This window comes from Boleophthalmus pectinirostris, unplaced genomic scaffold (assembly GCF_026225935.1).
Source record: "Boleophthalmus pectinirostris isolate CB_2022bp ecotype Guang Dong unplaced genomic scaffold, ASM2622593v1 HiC_scaffold_23, whole genome shotgun sequence".
NCBI classification, from domain to species: Eukaryota; Metazoa; Chordata; class Actinopteri; order Gobiiformes; family Gobiidae; genus Boleophthalmus; species Boleophthalmus pectinirostris.
In genome coordinates, this window is record NW_026571207.1 from 25971721 (window position 1) to 25990365 (window position 18645).

At 41.2% G+C, this 18645-nt stretch overlaps 1 protein-coding gene across 2 annotated transcripts in view; it reads right to left on the minus strand.

Annotated features, from left to right (window-relative positions):
• Window positions 1-1508: 1508 nt before the first annotated feature.
• The window catches only part of ebf1a (EBF transcription factor 1a), an 87173-nt gene continuing 70036 nt past the window's right edge, over window positions 1509-18645 (minus strand). Inside the window, exons 11-17 of one of the 2 annotated variants that reach the window (XM_055159255.1) lie at window positions 18200-18288; window positions 12457-12522; window positions 10938-11097; window positions 8997-9176; window positions 7301-7498; window positions 6517-6585; window positions 1509-4827 (exon numbers count right to left, since the gene is read on the minus strand). In XM_055159255.1, coding sequence (XP_055015230.1) covers window positions 6518-6585; window positions 7301-7498; window positions 8997-9176; window positions 10938-11097; window positions 12457-12522; window positions 18200-18288 — 761 coding nt within the window. In that variant the 3' untranslated portion in view covers window positions 1509-4827; window position 6517. The remainder of the gene's footprint in view (window positions 4828-6516; window positions 6586-7300; window positions 7499-8996; window positions 9177-10937; window positions 11098-12456; window positions 12523-18199; window positions 18289-18645) is intronic. The other variant, XM_055159256.1, reaches the window with a different exon arrangement.

Here is an 18645-nt window from a genome sequence, read left to right on the forward strand (position 1 = left end):
ATTGAAAACACAGTACTACACATGCCCTAAAACCATACAATTTCACTATATATAGGCCCTGAGTACATATCTGGAGTGGATACCTACTGTGGCACAACATGGGGAAAGAAACCTACCTCCCATTGCAATACATCTCTGTGTGATGTCCGACTATTTTCTAATATAGCGTATTATTAATATTCATTCCACCTCTGCTTGTCTTGTGCTCACTGTCTAGCTCTGAGTACCCCCCTCTCTCCTCTCCTCTCTCCTTTTCCATTCCTTTCCCTTTTTTATGAGGCATCCCCAGGGGGACTCCTGTTTTTCTTTCAAATACGCCTCTCTCTGGCTTCCTCTTCATGTGTCCGCGCTGAGGAGGAGGGAGGAGAGTAGGATAGTGCTGGAATATGTGCATTAATATGTTTCATTAGGAGAATAGTAGCACAGAGGCACCAGAACAGCACCCCACTTGATGTTGGTGAAGCCTCTCTGTCCGCCTGTATTACTCCAGGAATAGACCCGTCTTTAATGCAAGTTCCCTGGAGGGTCCACTGGCTCCAGGCTGTCCCATTGTCCTCCTCCCACACTGACCAGTCTATCGTGGCTGAAAAGATGCTGGAAATAAAGAGCAAAATGGCTTCACCTTTTGTCTATGTGTTTTTATGATTTATGTGTGTGTCTGTACTACACGCTGCCATAGCTCCAGAAAGTGGGAAGTCCCAGGAGCCACGCAAGGTGCACAACACGGCTGCGGTGCTTGGCTCGCTAATCAAAAACATTAGCCTCCAGGACTCATTTTCCCAAGCACTGAGTGTGTAACCTCCATAATTCAATATCCCACCTCTTACTGCTAAATCGCCAGCACTACAACCCACTTTAGTCTTTGTCAGCAAACTATCAACTCTGTTATTAGATATATGGGGCCGAACACGCTGTTATGAACCTATGGGCAATTAAGACGCCGGCATTCACACACAGCTGACTGTTTACAAGGCCTTATTTCATCTGTACCTCCCGGTGGCTCTCGCTGGTCCCTCGCGGCGTTTACGGATGCCTTGTTACCGTGGAGACCCTGAACACTTTGAGGTCAGCAGAAACCCGGGATATGCTTTTTTTTTTTTTCTTTACATAAGCTAATCCAATCACATGGCCCCTAAATTAGATATGCAAAAAATAAAAAAGAAATTAATTTTCTGCTGATGACCGGCTATGCAAATGATGACTCAATTATGGTGTGCTGGTGCGTTTGCAATTAATAACCTTGGAATCATCATTAACTAATATGTTTAGGAGGAAACTTGTCAGGCTAACCATGTTCACCATGCCATCAGTAATGCATTAATGAATTAGATTCATTAGAGAGTAGGGAGGCCTGTTTCTGACCTGGCGCATGTCTATTTTTTAGCACACGCCTGTCAGCTCCCCACTAATGACATTTAGTATCAACAAAGACACAGCAGTACATGGAGAGCCCTGCATTTCAGAGCCAAACTAAACACATTTGCATGGACACAATGACAGCTGACACAGTCACAGACAAGAGGTAACTTTAATTCAACATTGTGAGAGTCCAAAAGTTATCTTACAGCTCAAATTTCATCAAAAACAATAACAATCTATACAGTAGATTTTTTCTTCCCTTATATCATCGAGCTGTTCAGTGTATTTGCAGTCAAAGACAAAACAGAGGAAAAATAGACACCAGCTATTTGGTTTGCATCTTTTTTGTTTGTTACCTAAGTACAAAACTTCATCACCCATTTCCAATATTCATAATCAGGATGGACCTTTACTTCGCCTTTACAAAGAAGCCATTGTATGACAACAGACCTCTGCAGTTCATTTGAAACGGATACTGTGCAGCCCCTCCCTCACCTCTCCTCTATGCCCTGTCCCGCACCAGCACCAGTGCCCCAAAAACACTTGTCTGTCAGCGGGCGCCTCTGTTAAAACCCTCCATTCTGGCCACTTAACAAAACCAGGCTTCAGTAAAAAGAAAAGCAAGAGAAAAGCCCTATTCTGTGTATGGTAACAGATTCAAGACACACAAAAGCTGTAGAGGAGTGGCTGACAGCGCGATCAGCTAACTTTCATGCCTGCACACTTGTTCACAAAGGTTGTAATGAAACTGTATCGTTACACTAAATAGCAGAAGTGAGTATGAGTTACCTTTAACTGAGAGAAATAGACCTCCTGCTAACTGTACATTGCTAAACCATATATTTTTTTTACATCTATTTGAGCAATGTGGTTTTTTAGTGAGTAGGTCACACACAAAAAATGTTTTAGCTAAAAATTAAAACTCTGGTGCCACATTTAAAAAAAAAATCTTCAAAAATAGTTCACTGTTTTGGGTAAAAAATACATAAATAAACGTATGTGCATAAGTATTGTGCAACATTCAAAAATGATCTGCATCTTGTTAGAATTCTTTTTTCCCCCTTTTCGTTTAACTGTAATTTTTCACTGAAGTAACAATACTTAAGTACAATTTTCTCTACCCACTTCTGCTAAATAGGATTGGTGTCTTTCGTTTTAACTTTTCTTGAATTGTGCTGCCCTATATTACATTTATCTGTTGCTATGTTGATTGTGAACAATAAAAAAAGGCCAAAAAAAAGGCAAAAAAAAAAAAGCTACATAATGGCTACAAAACTGCGAGACACTGTGTAGACTCGTCCTTCAAAGTCAAAGAGTCTTACGAAGGGCTGATAGTTGAATTATGGCTCTTTGTATTCTTAGTCTGGCTTTTTCGAAACCACCAAACAAAGTTGAGAGTACGTTTTTGTGCTTGTCTGTCCCCCTCAAAGTTTCCCATGAATTCCTTTTGTGGCAATAGACAATTGTGGTGACGGGTAGAAAACTGTACACATGATTGAATGAAAGAATGGGTTTTGCATTGTTAAGGCATCTAGACTGCTGGTACAGATTACAGTGACAGAAATGAAAAAGAAATTTATAGATACAGCATGTTAGCAGGCATAAATAACAAGAAAAGAAAGTACAGGACGGATGGGAAGCAACGAAAAATAAGGGAAAAAGTAACATTGCATTTTCATAAGTCCTCTTGGTTTGCACACAAAATAAAAAGTGTCACTCAGGAGAAGAACCCATGCATATTATCATTATCAAAGCCTCAAACCAAAAGATATAAATTTACAATATATATTAATGTGTGTATATATTCATTAAAAAAAACTACTTCAACCAAATACTCTGAGTAAGATGCTACTTTTTGCCATACAATAAACATTTGGTAAAAGAACATAAAACTGAAAGGGTTTATTAACTTACAAATCATACAAAAATAGACAATGGATTTTTGAGTCAACAAAATGGAAGCGTGGTACATACAAAAACAAAATGGTAAAAAAGTCACATTTAAATAGAATGAAACGCAAAACACAATGACATGTGTCCACTTCACACAACACAAAACAGGCGTGAGAGGCAATTTACAAATACAAGGATAAATACAGTATTTATAGGATATTTTACAGAAAAAACCCTTTTGTATCCAAATGTTTCTCATGTTTCGCAGATATGAGATTTGACAACACACAGTAAATCTATCATCTGTACTGAGAAGCTGCCTTAAGACATTTTACATTTCAAACTAGAGCTATTGCAAAAAAGAAAGAAAACCCAAAAGATTTGTATATACAAAAATATATCACATATATCACACTTTTATTCTAATTTGATATTCGCTAGACTGCTTTCAGTACAGTGCTGGCTGGACGCACACATCCTCTGGGCTTTTCAAGTCTTTTTTCTAAAATCTCTTAAAAACTGAACAAAAAGTTAAAGCTGCACTGTGTAACTTTTCTGGTGGAGGGCCTGTCAAACACTTTTCTCCATGGAGATGTTATTGCTTTGTCTAGATAGTATAGTATTAAACTGTTCGAGTATCATGAAGACCAAACCAAACCAAGTTACAGGTCAGATTTCTCTCATGATGCCTATTTTTCTAGATATTTTTTGCTATAAAACCATCTGTAATTTAATAAATGTAAGGTAGAGCTGTTAAATGTCATACTGTGGAACATTCCAGCAATGACATATCCATAGCATATCCAAGCAGGTGATGGACCGCAAACCAAAAATTTACATAGTGCACCTTTAAAAAAAAAAAGAAAAAGATAAAGAGATAAATTTGGCTAATTTGAAATGACAAGCAAAAAAGCATATTGCAAACAGCTCAATCCTCACAGTTTTTTATTAAAAGTCAAACGAACAAACAAAGCCAAACCACCAGTAACAACATAACCAAGGCCTGATGTTGAAATCGTGGGTTGGACTTGAGGGAGAAATAGCAGCGTAGAGTTGAACGTTGATTTGATCCTTTGTGTTTTTGTTGACCTTGATTCCACTCGCGTTTTGTTCTGTGGTTTCAGCTCAGACTTCTATTGTGAGATGTTACGTAAACTTCATTTTCAAACTCCTCTTGTTGTTTGTGTGAGTCGTGGATGGCGAGACGGTGTGGGGCCTCTGGTAATCAAACCCAAAGCTTACATTTTAAACAATAACAGATAAATAAATGCTCTTTTTCATGAGGTCGGTGTCACTCCTTGGACAAACTATCAGTCTCTACACACCCCATCACACGGTGTCGGACAAGCTACACTAAATCAAAGTAAGATCATAAAGTCACTATAGTCCCGCTGTGTGTCTTTCCCATTTCGCAAAATCCCAAATGGAAAAGCCTGAGTTTGAGGAGTTTTTTTTGACGCTTTCTCCGAGTGCGAACATTTGACTGGCCAGGCTCCGTCACCATGTCAGTTTTTCCTTTCAGCATTCCCAAATCCCGGATCCTCTACATGGGCGGGACGATCATCCCCGGAATCGCTGTTTGTGGGAAAAGAGGGGGAGGAGGAAGAGATGGGAAAAAGGAGAAATTGAGAGAGAGAAAGAGAGAGGTCAGTCATGTGATCGCTGTGTTATATCTGTCATCACAACAGTCCAATAACAAATGTACTCGGGCATCTGCTGAACAAAGACGAAACGCTCATTATCTCACCGTACGAAGGCCTCCAAATCAAAACATTTCAACTTTTTTTTTTTTTTTACAAGCTGTCTGAATAGTTCCACGCAAGAGCTGACACTGTTAATTGTTAGCAGTTACGCAGCCTGTTGAGCGAGAACACACTGATGTGGGATGACAGATGAAGTTATAGACTCACACTTGAAAAAAAAAAAAAAAAAAGATTTGAGATTTTCACCGGGCGCTACATACCCCCCCTTTTTTTTTCTTTTTTTACACTTTGATATCTGGCGTACTCCTGTATATCTCCACCTTCCCACCTCCTACCTCTCTCTCATGAGCCATCACCAGAAGGAATTTTTCATATAACTTATTGGCTCCCTATTGATCCTTCTCCGTCTTCAATCCACTAATTCCCTGGTTATTTCCTAAGTGTCTCCGGCTTGTTGGGATTAACTGTGAGTGTGTGCGTGTGTGTGTGCGTATAGGAGAGGTGTGCAGTGTCCATTGGCCTGGGTCGCGGTGGTCAGTGATCATCGACGCCGACAGAGGAAGTGAGGAAGTGCTTAGCTTTGGCTTGTGATAAAGATTCCCATCCATCAATTTTCCCTTCTCATCGCCATACAACATCCTGACAGAGAATCTGAACCCCCCCCTCTCCTATATTATCCCATGCTCTAGAAAAGACAGGAAGCAGGAAGTGAAAACAGGAAATAAGAGCCATGTGGTGGGGAGCAAGTCAAGAGGTGGCTTTTTTTTTTTTCACAGTGAAATTCTGCTAAGATCCAGTTAGCATACCTGTCCCACAGCACTAAATTTAACCAAAGTATATTTCCTTAAACATTGATCTGTAAAGGTATAATTATTTATTTGTCTTTATTAAATGAAATACATATGTCATTATGATGTTTTTAGGTCAAGTAATCTAGATTCAGATTCTTTTTTTTTTTTTTCACATTGCAACATCAACCTGACCTGGGACTACCGGTGAAAATTTGCATGTTTTCCTATAACCTGGTAGAAGACTTCTTTCATTCTTTGGTTAATGGAGCATACACGGCCGTTGTACAAATACAATCATACCATATAAATGTAATCCTGACCCTAATCTGACAGTCTAGTATGTTTTTATCAAAAAATAAACATAACATAGCCATCAGTGCAAAGTGGCTGTAGTCCAGCGTAAGTGGAGCAATCAGGAGAGGTGACAAAAAAAAAAAAAAAAAAGAAGAGGGGAAGAGGTGGAGGGTGGGTAGGGTGGAATGAGTGGTTTATAGAAGACATTTTATGCTTTTTCTGGTATTTAGTGATGACCTATAACATGGACCATTATTTTATTTTCTCTGTAAACTGCTAAAATGATCTAAAATGCATTTTACAATAAAGGTCACATCTAATTTCAAGTGTTTCTATTTCCAGAATGGTTATGCAAGATGTCACATGGTTAAAAAGCTTATACAAGTTTCTTTTTTTTTTTTTTCCATAATATGTCTTCTTTTAACAAATGTGATAGAGTGAACTGAAATGAAAGAGAGAAAAAAGAGTAAACATACTTCAGGAGAAGGCCAGGCCCTGCAGAGAGCTGGCTGAGGAGTACTTGCTAGAGTCCACAAAAGACTGATCTAAAGTGAGGCAGGAAAAGAAGAGACCAAACAGGAAGTGAGGAGGAAGGAGTGAGGGAGAGAGGGCAGAAAAGAGGAAAGGAAGGGTGAGAATTAATATTTAAAGAAGAGACAGCTACATGCTACTAGTAGTTTTAAACAAAAGGAATTGTCCTTCTAATGGTCAAATGTCACCAAACACTATAAAGAATATCAAGATCAGTTTACAGTATTTGAAACCATAAATGTTATGCTAATTTTCACAGGTTTTCACTTCCTTTATTTAAATTAACAATACTAACAGTAGCCTGATAATTCAGTGTAAACAGTAATAGGCAGAATTAATACAACAATTAATTTTAATGTTTTTTATTTATTAATTTTATCTAAATTTATTTTTTCTTTTTTACATAAATATATTCAGATGGGATTTAAAAAAAAGCATTTGTTATATGCTTAAAAGGGCTCATAAATATATTGTAAATTGTTTTATTTCAAGTCTGACACAAACGTGATGGACTGTAAAATTAACTTACACAAAAATATATATTTTCTTTATACCGTTATTTGACAGATTAGACTAGATGTTTCGGTTCATTTTGTTCTGTTCAGTTTAAATTTTAGACAGTACACTTGATATTATAATTTACCATATCACTAGAACATAAATTGTGATGACATATCACAATCCCATCTCTAGTAACAGTTGAGTGTTTATTTATAAATTTTTTTATACCTTGCAGGCCATTGCCGTTGGCGCTGGTGCACGTGGGTGGAGGGGAGTTTTGGGGTCTGACGACAGGGGCGAACGCGCTCTTCTGCTTGACCGCGGCGGACACCATGTTTGCCGGGGAGAAGGAGAAGATCCCGGAGGAGCTGCTGCAGTTCGAAGGCAGACTGGTGGACGACGCCATGGTAGGACTAGACGGGACAACTGAAGGGACAAGGGGCAGGGACAAGGGGTGGGGGGGAGTGAGAGGGGTGTGAGGGGGTGAGAGGGGGGTTAGAGAGAGGGGCGAGGGCACAGGACAGGCAGACGGGACGAACAGAAAGGGACTGGTCAATGGACAATGGTAGGAGGGTTAACATTTTGGACTGAAATCATCTGGCTCGTACTTTTTTATGCAACCTTTTTGTTTTGTGAAAATCACTTGGCTCAGAGATAACTCCGGCTCAGATAGAAAATATGTTTAGGAACAGAAAACTCCAAAAACAGCCCATAGCATTGTTTCTTGGGCATCCCGTCAGATAGACCCGTTTTGATGAGTCATCTGTGCTAAAGGGGGTGCAGTAGGTTCACAAACACCTCTCTATGAAACAGTAATTTGTTTTATGGGAATTCTGCTAATACAGCTTTAGTGGATCACAGTTGAAAGAAAGCGTAGTGTTTTTGTAATAAATTAAATAGACAGCCCGGAAAATCTGTTGCTCTGTTTACATCTGTTCTCCAGGATTAAAATTTTTGGTGGGTTATAAAACTAAAATCACACGAAAATATTTTTGTTTTTGGTCTTGTTGCAGATAATCCTCACGTCTCAAATGGTCCTGTGACATCATCCTTGTCTCGGTTTGTCTTTGTCTGCTAATACTCTAAGAGCATTTTCCCCCTCAGTGATTTTACAATCAGCCGTCGTCGTATTTCACCTGCCCCCTGATATCTGCGCCTGCCTTTATTGTTGTTATTATCCAACACTTAGCCTTTATGGCTCTTCCTGACAAATCCTCGCAATAAAGTCATAATCCATTTATGAAGGGGCCTAACTAATCAATTAATGAAAATTGGACCTACAAAGGCAGGCCGAGGGGCCATTGATTGAAAGTGTCTGTGTGGGGCCGATGAGCCTGTTAAAATACTTGTTAACACCCAGGAATCAAAGAGCTGAAATGGAATTGCTTCTCTAGCAATTAGTTTATTGATTTAATCAAGGGTCTTTAATGTAGAGGGTGAGTGTGTGCTGTGCGCAAGGGGGGCGCTAGGTGATATGTTCCCTCGGCCAATAAAGTGGGATTTGTGTTTGACTGTTCTTAGAGAAACAGATGAGCCAGCTGAACTTTTCCTGATGCTTCACTTTCACCACTCTTCAAATTGTGTTTACTGACAAAATCTTTATGTTCTCATAGCCATTAACTCAGCCCTTTGTTTCAGAGTTTAGGTCCTGTGCGTGGCAGCAAAAATATGACTTCCATAAAATTAGTGATACAGTCCATTCACCCTTATACAAATACTCTGTGAAAAATGCTCCAAACTATCCGTAATGATTGGTGATCTACAGTATATATGTTATTGGGTATCTGACTGTACAATAAAACAACAAATCACTTCTAATGCACAAACACAGACAACTTTGAGAGTGCCGACCCATAATGCACTACAGACCATGCATAATAGGTAGCTGTTGGTCTAACATTTGTCGCGTGTTGTGTTTACTCACTAGCATAGGGCGAGTTGCCTGCTGATCCATTGAGGAAGTTGGGCGAGGTGCCCAGTGTTGCCATGCCAGAGTTAGCGTAGCCATTCATGCTAGTGGAGACAGAGCTGTAGCTACTCTGCTGTGGAGTGGTGCTGGGGACATAACCGTGGGGGGACACACTGCTTGTACTCCTACTGAAACCTATGGAGCAGGAAGAGAGGAGAAAGAGAGAGAAAGAGAGGTTAGGGGATTAGCAGATGGTAGACAAAACAAACTCAGAAAGCACTACATGCACTGTTGCCAATTACCCTTTTCCTTACACGGTTAATGGTTGCACCAATGTAAGCCCAAAGTAAAAATCTTAGACAGCATATGGCGAGGGAGAGGGGGCAGAGCTTTGAACAGAGCAGAGGAGGAAGATACGAGGAGGAACTGTGTAGCGCAATCCGACTACTCAAACACCAAGTCGTTAACCTTGCTGGCTCCTCTTCAGAATTAGATATATTGATAAGGCAATTAACTGAAACAGGCCTGCGCTGACGAACTCTAATTTATAAAGAAGGGAAGCGGTATTTCTGACAGGAATTTGCTCTGTTTGACCACTCTGAAACACGATAAAATTAATGAAGTATAAATATTCGCTGACACTGGAATTTTTTTGGGTTTAACAAAGGGCTACACCTGAGGACACTCTATGAGTAACAGTAAGGAACAGCCAAGCAGTCAGTACAATGTATGTGGAGTATATGATCACTTGTGAAGATGATACATATTTCCACATGAAGTGTATTGGAAGTATTGAGACGCTGTTCCCTTGATAGGAGTGATGAATGAGCCCTGACTGCACCCACATCCCTCTCTGTCAGGCGGGGGCCGACCTCAGTCTAATATACACACCCCTAGGACCCACTCATCCCACTCTGTATCCTCCACTCTCCTCTCCTCCATCAGTCACTCTCTCACCTTGCACACACGTTCCCAGTATTCCCCAATTCCTCCTCCTTTTCTTCTTCACAATTCAAGTGTCCTCTTTTTAGGAGCGTCTTCTCTCTCTTTCTCTGTTCGTATCTTTTGCAAAATTTGTCATATGAAAAGTATAATCTCGGTTTCACTAGTACAGCGTATTCTATTCTTCTTTCTTGACTATTTGTCTTTTTCTTCTCACCCTGAAAATCTTCTTTCTACAAATGTATAGTTATTTGCAACAAAATTCAGCTACAGCTTAAAGGTGCACTGCGTAATATTTCTAGTGGAGGGTCTGCTACCTGCCTGTCTCCATGGAAATGTTACTGCTTTGTGTAAAATTTTCCACATTATAGATAAAACCAATGTCTCACAAGGGAGACAAGCAGGTTACAGCATTACACTACATTACAATTCAGATCTGTGGAGTCGCCCCTATTCACAGAAGCAATTATTGTATTTTTGAGCAATAGAAATACCTGTAATAAATAAATACTAGATGGATATGTTAATAATCATACCGGGGAACATTCCAGGCGAATAAATAATATTTCCATAGAGACAAGTAGGTAGTGGACCCTCCACCAGAAAAGTTGCGCAGTGCACCTTTAACAGCAGATGGATGCCCTTCCCTCGCAACCTCATTAGACCCAATCTGACCTATGACTCTTGCGGGCTGGACTGTAAACATTTGGACATGGAGTATTTGGACTTATTTAATCAATCCCACCTTTTCCCCAAGTAAACTAAACTGGTGTTTTACATTATATTAATTTGTGTAGTCAAAATGTTGTACTGTAAAAACATACAAATACTAAAAGTATGATTAAGAGCCTATTCATTTTTACAACTTTTTCATCCAAATAAAACCTTTTCAGTTTTATTTCTATTACTATTACCACAGGCCATAGAGACATAAAAATGATCATAAACTAGCTCATTTACAGAATAATAGTAACAGTTGTGTGCATATTATGACTTTATCTCCCCATTTCTCACCTTGGTTAGCGGTTTGTGCCACTTCTGACCCGGTGAAGGAGTTGACCATCATGCCCGCATGCACCGAACCACTGCCCAGACCCGTGAGCTGGTTGTGCCCCCGCGGGACCGTTGTATACAGGGCCTCCGCAATGTCTGCTGCTCGTTTCAAAATCATCTCCTGACAATGGCAAAAAGGAAGAAGAAAAAACAGCCTTGGTCAGCACTGTGGGGTAGAGACGAGCAGAGGACAGAGAAAATATGATGCAGCCAGCCTTTATGGCCTCACCAGTATGTAAGATGTCTACTAGTGATACTGTAAACCTAGCAGGCTGAGTGGATTTTATCAGTGGTCACTGGGAGAGCTGGGATTGCTTCCAGTAAATGGAGGCAGGACTCATTAACAGTCTCATCAAATGTTTGGCCTGACGCTGCCTCTCCAGTTTCCATCCTGCGTGCTCAGAAACTGTTTTAATACAGCTTCTACATCAGTGGATGGATTAGTTACATAAAAAAACAGTTTAGAAGACTTTTCAAAGTTGTTGTTTAGTGTCTCATGAAACAAGATGGGCATGTTACCTGGTCAGTGCTTGATTTTGTCTAATCTCTGAAACTAAGCGTGTTTACTGCTTGGATGTGAGACCACTGGGAATACCACGTGATGCAGTGTGTGTGTGTAGGTGTAGTAGGTGTAGTGCCTACTGTTGTTGTGTCCTTAGGCAAGCCACTTCACCCCCCTTGACTCGTATAAAATTTATGTCGATTACATTTGAGTGCTGGTAATTTCCTTCAGTCTAGGGATAGATGTAGCAAGGAATTGTTAAGAGTAACTTTGGACATTTTATAAGACCAATGCATTAGTATATATTATTAATAAAATGATTAGGACGTCTTGAAGTGTTCTTTATTCTATACAGTGATTTCTAGCATATAGTAAGAAGTAGGATAGTACAGTATCTATAGTCACTAGATGATCTGAAAACTGTTGGGATCAAATTGATACATTAGCAGTTATGATATAGCAAGTATTTTAAGTTCTGAACTTAACAAAAACAGCTGTACAAATATGGCTTTCCAGTCAAATGAAGTTTAACTAATACTACGCTTATAGCCTCCAATGAAAAGGAGACTGGATACTAAAAAGCCTTTAATGTGCATTTCCTTACTCCCCATCTCATGTTGTTTTTATTATTAAGACTGCTGCAAGTTCAAAAAGTTCAAACTACAGAATGGTCACTGAGGACTAGCCTTGGCCTCCTTAGAGAATCTACCAGCAGTGCAATCCCCCCTCCTGTTCATTCTGTATTTATCACATCTCCTCCCATTGTACTTATTGAATAACAGGCTCTAACGTGTTTGTGCTTGTTTGGTGGGCCCTGGTGTTGCATCTGCACAGCGGGGGGCATCAGGACGGGTGGAGGAACTGCCTTTGATGCCAGCCACGGCAGTCCGAACAACAAACACATTTTTTACGGCAATATCGATGTTTCTGTCAACATTTACACACACATATCCCTGTAGTGTGCGTGCGTGGGCTTACCTGGTTGTTGTGAGGCATCCCGTACAAGGCTTCTACCAGGTCGGCCGCCCGCTTCAAAATCACCTCCTGGAATCATGCGCAAAAAAGAGAGGAGGATTGATCAGGAAGGTGCCAGTGCAAAGAGTTCAGTCACTTTTATTACATTGCACTTGTGGCGTTGTGCTGTGAATGCAAAAGAGGAAGAGGAGAAGAAGGAGGAAGACTGAGCAAGAGGGATGGTGCCTGTCCCGACTGTGTGTTAGCAGCAGGGGCAGTTCGAGGGGCGAGATAGTGTTATCAGTGAATAAAACATGAGACTATATCGCTCTATCAGTCAACCAACTTCTTACATCTTCTCCTCCCTCTACTGTCACGGCCGCATTGTGAATCTCCTCGCCATGATCAGACATCAATCTCATTTAACGCAAACACATCATCGACTGCACAACTGCCCTCGTCAACTGGAATGTCTGCTCCTCACCACGTAAGCCCCGAGGCTCATTTGACAAAAATAGACTTATTTTTAGATCGCTCAAATGGGGCAGGCTTGAAGTACAGGAATTTTGCAAAGCTGTTTGGAGCTTGGATGTCACTCACTGTGGTCATTTATGGATGGAAATTGACACGTGGAAATACATAGGCAATGATCAAACAATATACAGACAAAAGTGATGTGGGTAAGCCATGACAGCAATAGTAAAGCCGGTGGGTTACAGTGGACGCTGTAATTACATCAACAAATTTGATTTCATGAGGTTTTGATTGTTGCTGCGAGTAGTGGGTAGGTCATTGTTACCATGGATACATTGGCTCTGAGCTTGACTTAACGTTAAGTGGTGGCAAACTAAATTATAAAACAAACAAACAAACAAACAAACAAACAAAAAACATATTCTACTTGTTCAGGTGGACAGTTACAGCTACAGACCCTTACACTTTATTATCATTATTAGGTCCTAAACTGAGCCCTTTTTAGACCTGATATAGTCTTGGTTTGTCCCTGTTTTTGTTTAGTTCAGTTCTAGGCCAGGTTTACTTTCTGGTTTAGTCCTGGTTTAGATCTGGTGAACATACTATTATACACATCAATTAGACTTGATTCATTAAGGATCATTTAAAGTCACTTATGTACCTATTACATGCATGTTTTTGGACTTTGAAATATTGCTCTTTAGTCATTGACAGACCAGACCAAACTAAAACATACCCAAACTATACCTTCTAACTTTGTACTCCTGACTCTAAACCAACCTCAGAATCATGGTGCACTGCTTTTGCGTACTGATCCTGACAGGCTTCCCAGCTGCATTGCAAATATTTACAGTGGCAAACCAAAATGAACACTATAGACTGGCCTGGAGCACCTTTTGTGTTACCATCCCCTGCTAATGATCCGAGTGAAGTGCCTTGTATCTGCCTGGCGTTACAGATGTAGAACATAGTGCTGAGGTGAGCAGCTCAGAGCGGGGTTTCCCAGATCAAACATTTATCCGTTTGGTATCTCCGTTCATTCTCTTCCTCTGCCTTCCTCTCCTCTCTATTCTCTGTGACTGGGGGCGCACTTATATGGTAGTGATGATGTAGACACCTAGAGCCCTACCAAACCCTTTTTAAAACTTAATGTGCCGGGGCCAGGATATATGCTGGAGGCGCGACATCCAGAAAATTGCCGCCCCCCCCTCTCCCCTCTTACTCTCAACCTCCTCTCCTCCTTCTCTCCTCCTCCTCACTCTCTCACGCTGCGCTGCTATACCCTCCCGTGTGTCTCCCTCGCTGTGAACAAGCCCCGGAGCATGTGTGCGCTCTGTTCGGTGACACGCCGCCTTTCAATCAGACCTCATATGGCACACACACACATACATACACACACTCAAAGATGGCCGACCAGGACATGACGAGAGGGTCAGCAAAGCAATAAAGATTGTAGAGCGCTGTCCAAGGTGCTAAATTCACTCAATAATGGGAGCGCTGCCTCTGTGTTAACCTCCCATTACCAGCACTATCTAGCGGGGGGGAAGGCAGGAGGAAGAGAAGGGGTAGGAGACAGAGAGAAAGAGAGAAAGGGAAGAGGAAGAGAGAGAGTGGGTCCGGAGCAGGTGATTGAGAGACATACAGGCCCTAGGATGGTAACTGCTTCTTTAGTATGTATGCGCCGCTCCTCGTTTCCTTCCCTCACTGCTGTACCTTGACGCCCCATGCCTCCCAGGGATTGCTAGATAGATAGATGGATGGATGGATGGTTGGATGAGAGAGAGAGGGAGGGGTGAGTAGTTAGGGCTTAAACGGACCCCAGCTGGTACAGGACAGCACATGTAACGCTTTCTCTGGTACAGTATGGATATATTTAAGGTGAAATTGAAAATGGACTATAAATTAATGGGTTCTCGGTTGTCTTCCTTGGTAGAGCTCATGTGCTGTATAAGGGTCTGAATACACTTTGGTCCCATGTCCACTCAGTTATGTCATGCGTGTTTTAAATTTTCAGTGTTGTTTTGAGGTGTAGATAGAGTTTTCTGGTGAAAGTGTGGGAGGTCCGTACCTGTTCTTCTACATGTTCCACACATAGACAGTATAAAGAAGTGGACTAAGGGAGTGTAACATAGAGCAGGTTAACATTTTAAGGCCTAAATGACAAAGCTCACTGCAGCAGTTATAGAGAGAGGGGTGACAATTTCTCACTGTAAATTCAATTGTTAACAGAGCCGGAAGCATCTTCATGAACACTTAGGGTTAGCTCTGCCCATTTACACATACAGTCTATGGCTCCACAATATGGTATAAACTTATCTATCTTTCATTAACTCAATTACAGGCATTTTATTGGCCAAAAATACTTGGTGGAATGACTTGTCTGCATGAACATTCTCAGATCCACTACCAAAAAACTTGTCCCCCTTTAAAAAAAATATCTGTCAATCCAAAATAAAATAATTATAATAACTGAATGGGACAACTTTATTTTAGATGTATGAGTCATGTCTTTTTCATATGAAGAAGGCACAACTGTTCATATGAAACTAAAACATAAATACAGACTTTTCCAACAATGTTTTCCAAAAGTATCACTTGTAGTAATCCCACTGTACCAGCTGTACACAAGTCTTATCTTATGCTGTTTGTTAATAAATGTGGATGTAATTTCAGATTTGGAGGGATCTAAGGAGATTTGGTGTAGAGGAATGTTTGTTGTTGATCGTTGTTAATCAAATGAGATTAGCTAAAGACTCACCAACTTCTGCCTTGGCAAAGAGACCTGATGCAAAATATTTACAACTTGGCAAACTATGTCCCAACACATGGGGCCCAATCATGTCAAAAACTGAAGAGCGGAAAGAGGGTAGCATTATGTAGGCACAGAAATGCATAAGAGTAACTTTTTCCATCGAGTGAGTTTAATTGCAACACATTATTTAATTCACATGAAAAAAAATCTTATCTTACCTAAATCTTACTAAATCATTATGATACGACCTTTTCTTGCATCTCTCTTGTATTTGATTTTTTCAATGGTTCCAAAACTTTTAAGGTACACTATGTATCTTTAATGTTGGACCATTCGCCACCTACTTGTCTCCATGGAGATGTTATTACTTTGACTATAGAATGTTCCACAGTATGGCATTTGTGCATCTCCTTGGTGATAGGCAAGTGACACCACAAGGCCAAGTTGCAGGTCAGCTCTGTGATGAAGTGACCTTGCTCAAAGGAAGAATACATGTTTTTCCTAGTATTGTTCCTGAAATAAAACATCTGTAATAGAATACATGTGAGACAAGGCAGTTTAATGCCATACTATGGAATCTTTCAGACAAAGCAATGTCCATGAAGACAAGCAAGAGGAGGACCCCCAGCAGAATAATTAGGTGCACATGCAAATGTACTTTTATTTGCTGGAAATACAGCTTAAATGTTGTCCTTTCTCCCTCAGTTCACCTGTGACCACATTTCTTCTCTCTCTCATCTTTCTCATTTTCTCCATTAATCTCCTCTCCGGGTCCTGCGCTCTGTCCGTACCTATCAGTCTCTCGTTAGCCAAAGGATCTGTCCAGTGGCTAAACGCGATTAGGCAGCGCTCCAGAGTCGTTCTGATAAACAGATAAATGCGGTTAGCGTCGTGCTGCCTGCCTCGCGCTGCTGCTGTAAGAGGAGACCATTTCCTGGGCGCAGGGTCTCTTCCCGTAAAGTCAGCCTCACGGAGACGTCAACAGGAAGGGGAACCTGATCCAGAGCACAGGCCTGGTCACTCATTAGCCGGACACAGACCCCAGTTACACCATAGCTTCACCTGAACACCCCGCGCTCTCTTCGGCAACACTATTGAATAAACTATAGGTTGTGCTCAGGTGATGTGACAACTGGCTAAGATGTCGGGTGATTTCAATGGATGTATCAGTATTTACATTTTTACTGCTAATAATCACATTTTTGGAGTTTTTCCTTGCCAAGAAGGAGAGTCTAAGGACACGGGATGCTCTGGGACAGTTATCCATTTGCTTGTTTTCTGTGAATATTGGTTAAGTTTTTTTTTTTTTTTTTTGGCTATCCAAAAAAAAATTTTTTTAAATTTAACTACTACTACTACTTCTACTTCCATGCAATAACCATATTACAAATCATGCAACTCATTTTCAACAGCTCTGGCTACCAGCTGGGCAGCGAATCTTTACACACGTGTATAGGTTCATTAAGAAACCTCTTGTAAAAGGCTCTGGGAAACTGGAATACATTAAACTGTGGATCAATTCAATCTCGATTAAAAATTGACCGAAGGACTCCCAAACAAGACCCTGCCTATGGGTAGCGTAGCGGCAACTGGACATTTGTGTATACCGCAAGAATTTGGAACGGCACACCCCGACCCCTGGCACTGTCTAATGATTGAGGCCAACCGTGGAGAGAAATGTGGTCAACAAACTGTTATTACCTCAATAAAGGCACAAATCAATAGCTCCGAAATGAACAACCGGGCCTGCCAGCTAGCACTGTTCATTTAGAGCAGGGAGGAGACACCGACTTGAGGAGAGATGGATGGATTCAAAGATGTTTAACAGAAACAGGGGGTTGATAGGCTAAAGACCAGAGCGCTCCGGGACACAGTCTTGTACCCGGGGCAGACATGACACCCAAAGAGGACAAGTAATTTCTCTCTCTTCCTCTTGCATGTTGCTGGTCTCTCCATCTCTCCATGAACACTGGTGGTGACTTCCCCCCTGGCTGCTGCGGTTGTGTGTGGGTGCGTACTTGGGGCCTGTGCATGTGTGTGTATGTGTGTACGTGCTGGAAGTAATAAAGTCCACCCGGGGTTGACTTCGATCCACTGACCCAGCAGGAGGTAAGACTGGACAGCTATGATGGATCACCTAACCTGCTTCTGCCTCTCCACCAGCGCTCCCTCCTCTCCAACCTCCTTTTCCTCACGCTCTTTGCCAGTCCAAATGTCCTCGCACTCACCACGAAGGATGAATAGAGCTGCTTGTGCCTTCCGCTGAGCAAATAAAGTGTTTGTTTGGGCAGAAAATGACCATGAACATATGATAAAATGTTTAGCTGAACGCTGCACCGTGTCATTCGCAGTCCGTTCTACAATCCCTCCTCTGTGCGTGAGCCTATGTTGTCCTTGCATCTCCATATATAAACTGGTGAAACCTTAGATGTTGTCGATACATTCCAGTGTTGCAGAGGTGATGTCCAGTGAAGTGATTGCTCATGACAAACGGCATGAGAGTGAACACATAAGAGCAGTTGTTATAGATGCGCAAGGTACCTTGGGTAATCTCTCCTGGTCTCCCGGGTGTCTGGGGATGACCTTCTGTAACCTCTGGAAGCCGTAGTCTATGGTAGGCTCATTCAGCGCTGCATACAAACACAAGAGAGAGAGAGGAGAGAGGAGATTCATTAGTGTTACTGCTACATCTTATCAGTATTCAGGGTCGCCAATTCAAGCTGATTTAGGACATGAGGTACCGTTCACTCAGGACAATCACCTTTTAATAGCAGGAAAGACAAACAACCGTTCATCTTTGCATTTGAAAGGCAATTTAGATTGACCAATTTAACTAGTAATGTATTGCTGTGGACTCCATAGACTTAATATGAGAGGGACAAAACTGGAGCCTATGAAAATTCGATCAGCAATCTGGAAAGATGCTGACAAGGGTCTTACAACAGCCAAATTGGTTGGATATGGTTTTGTTTATGGTGAATTTTACA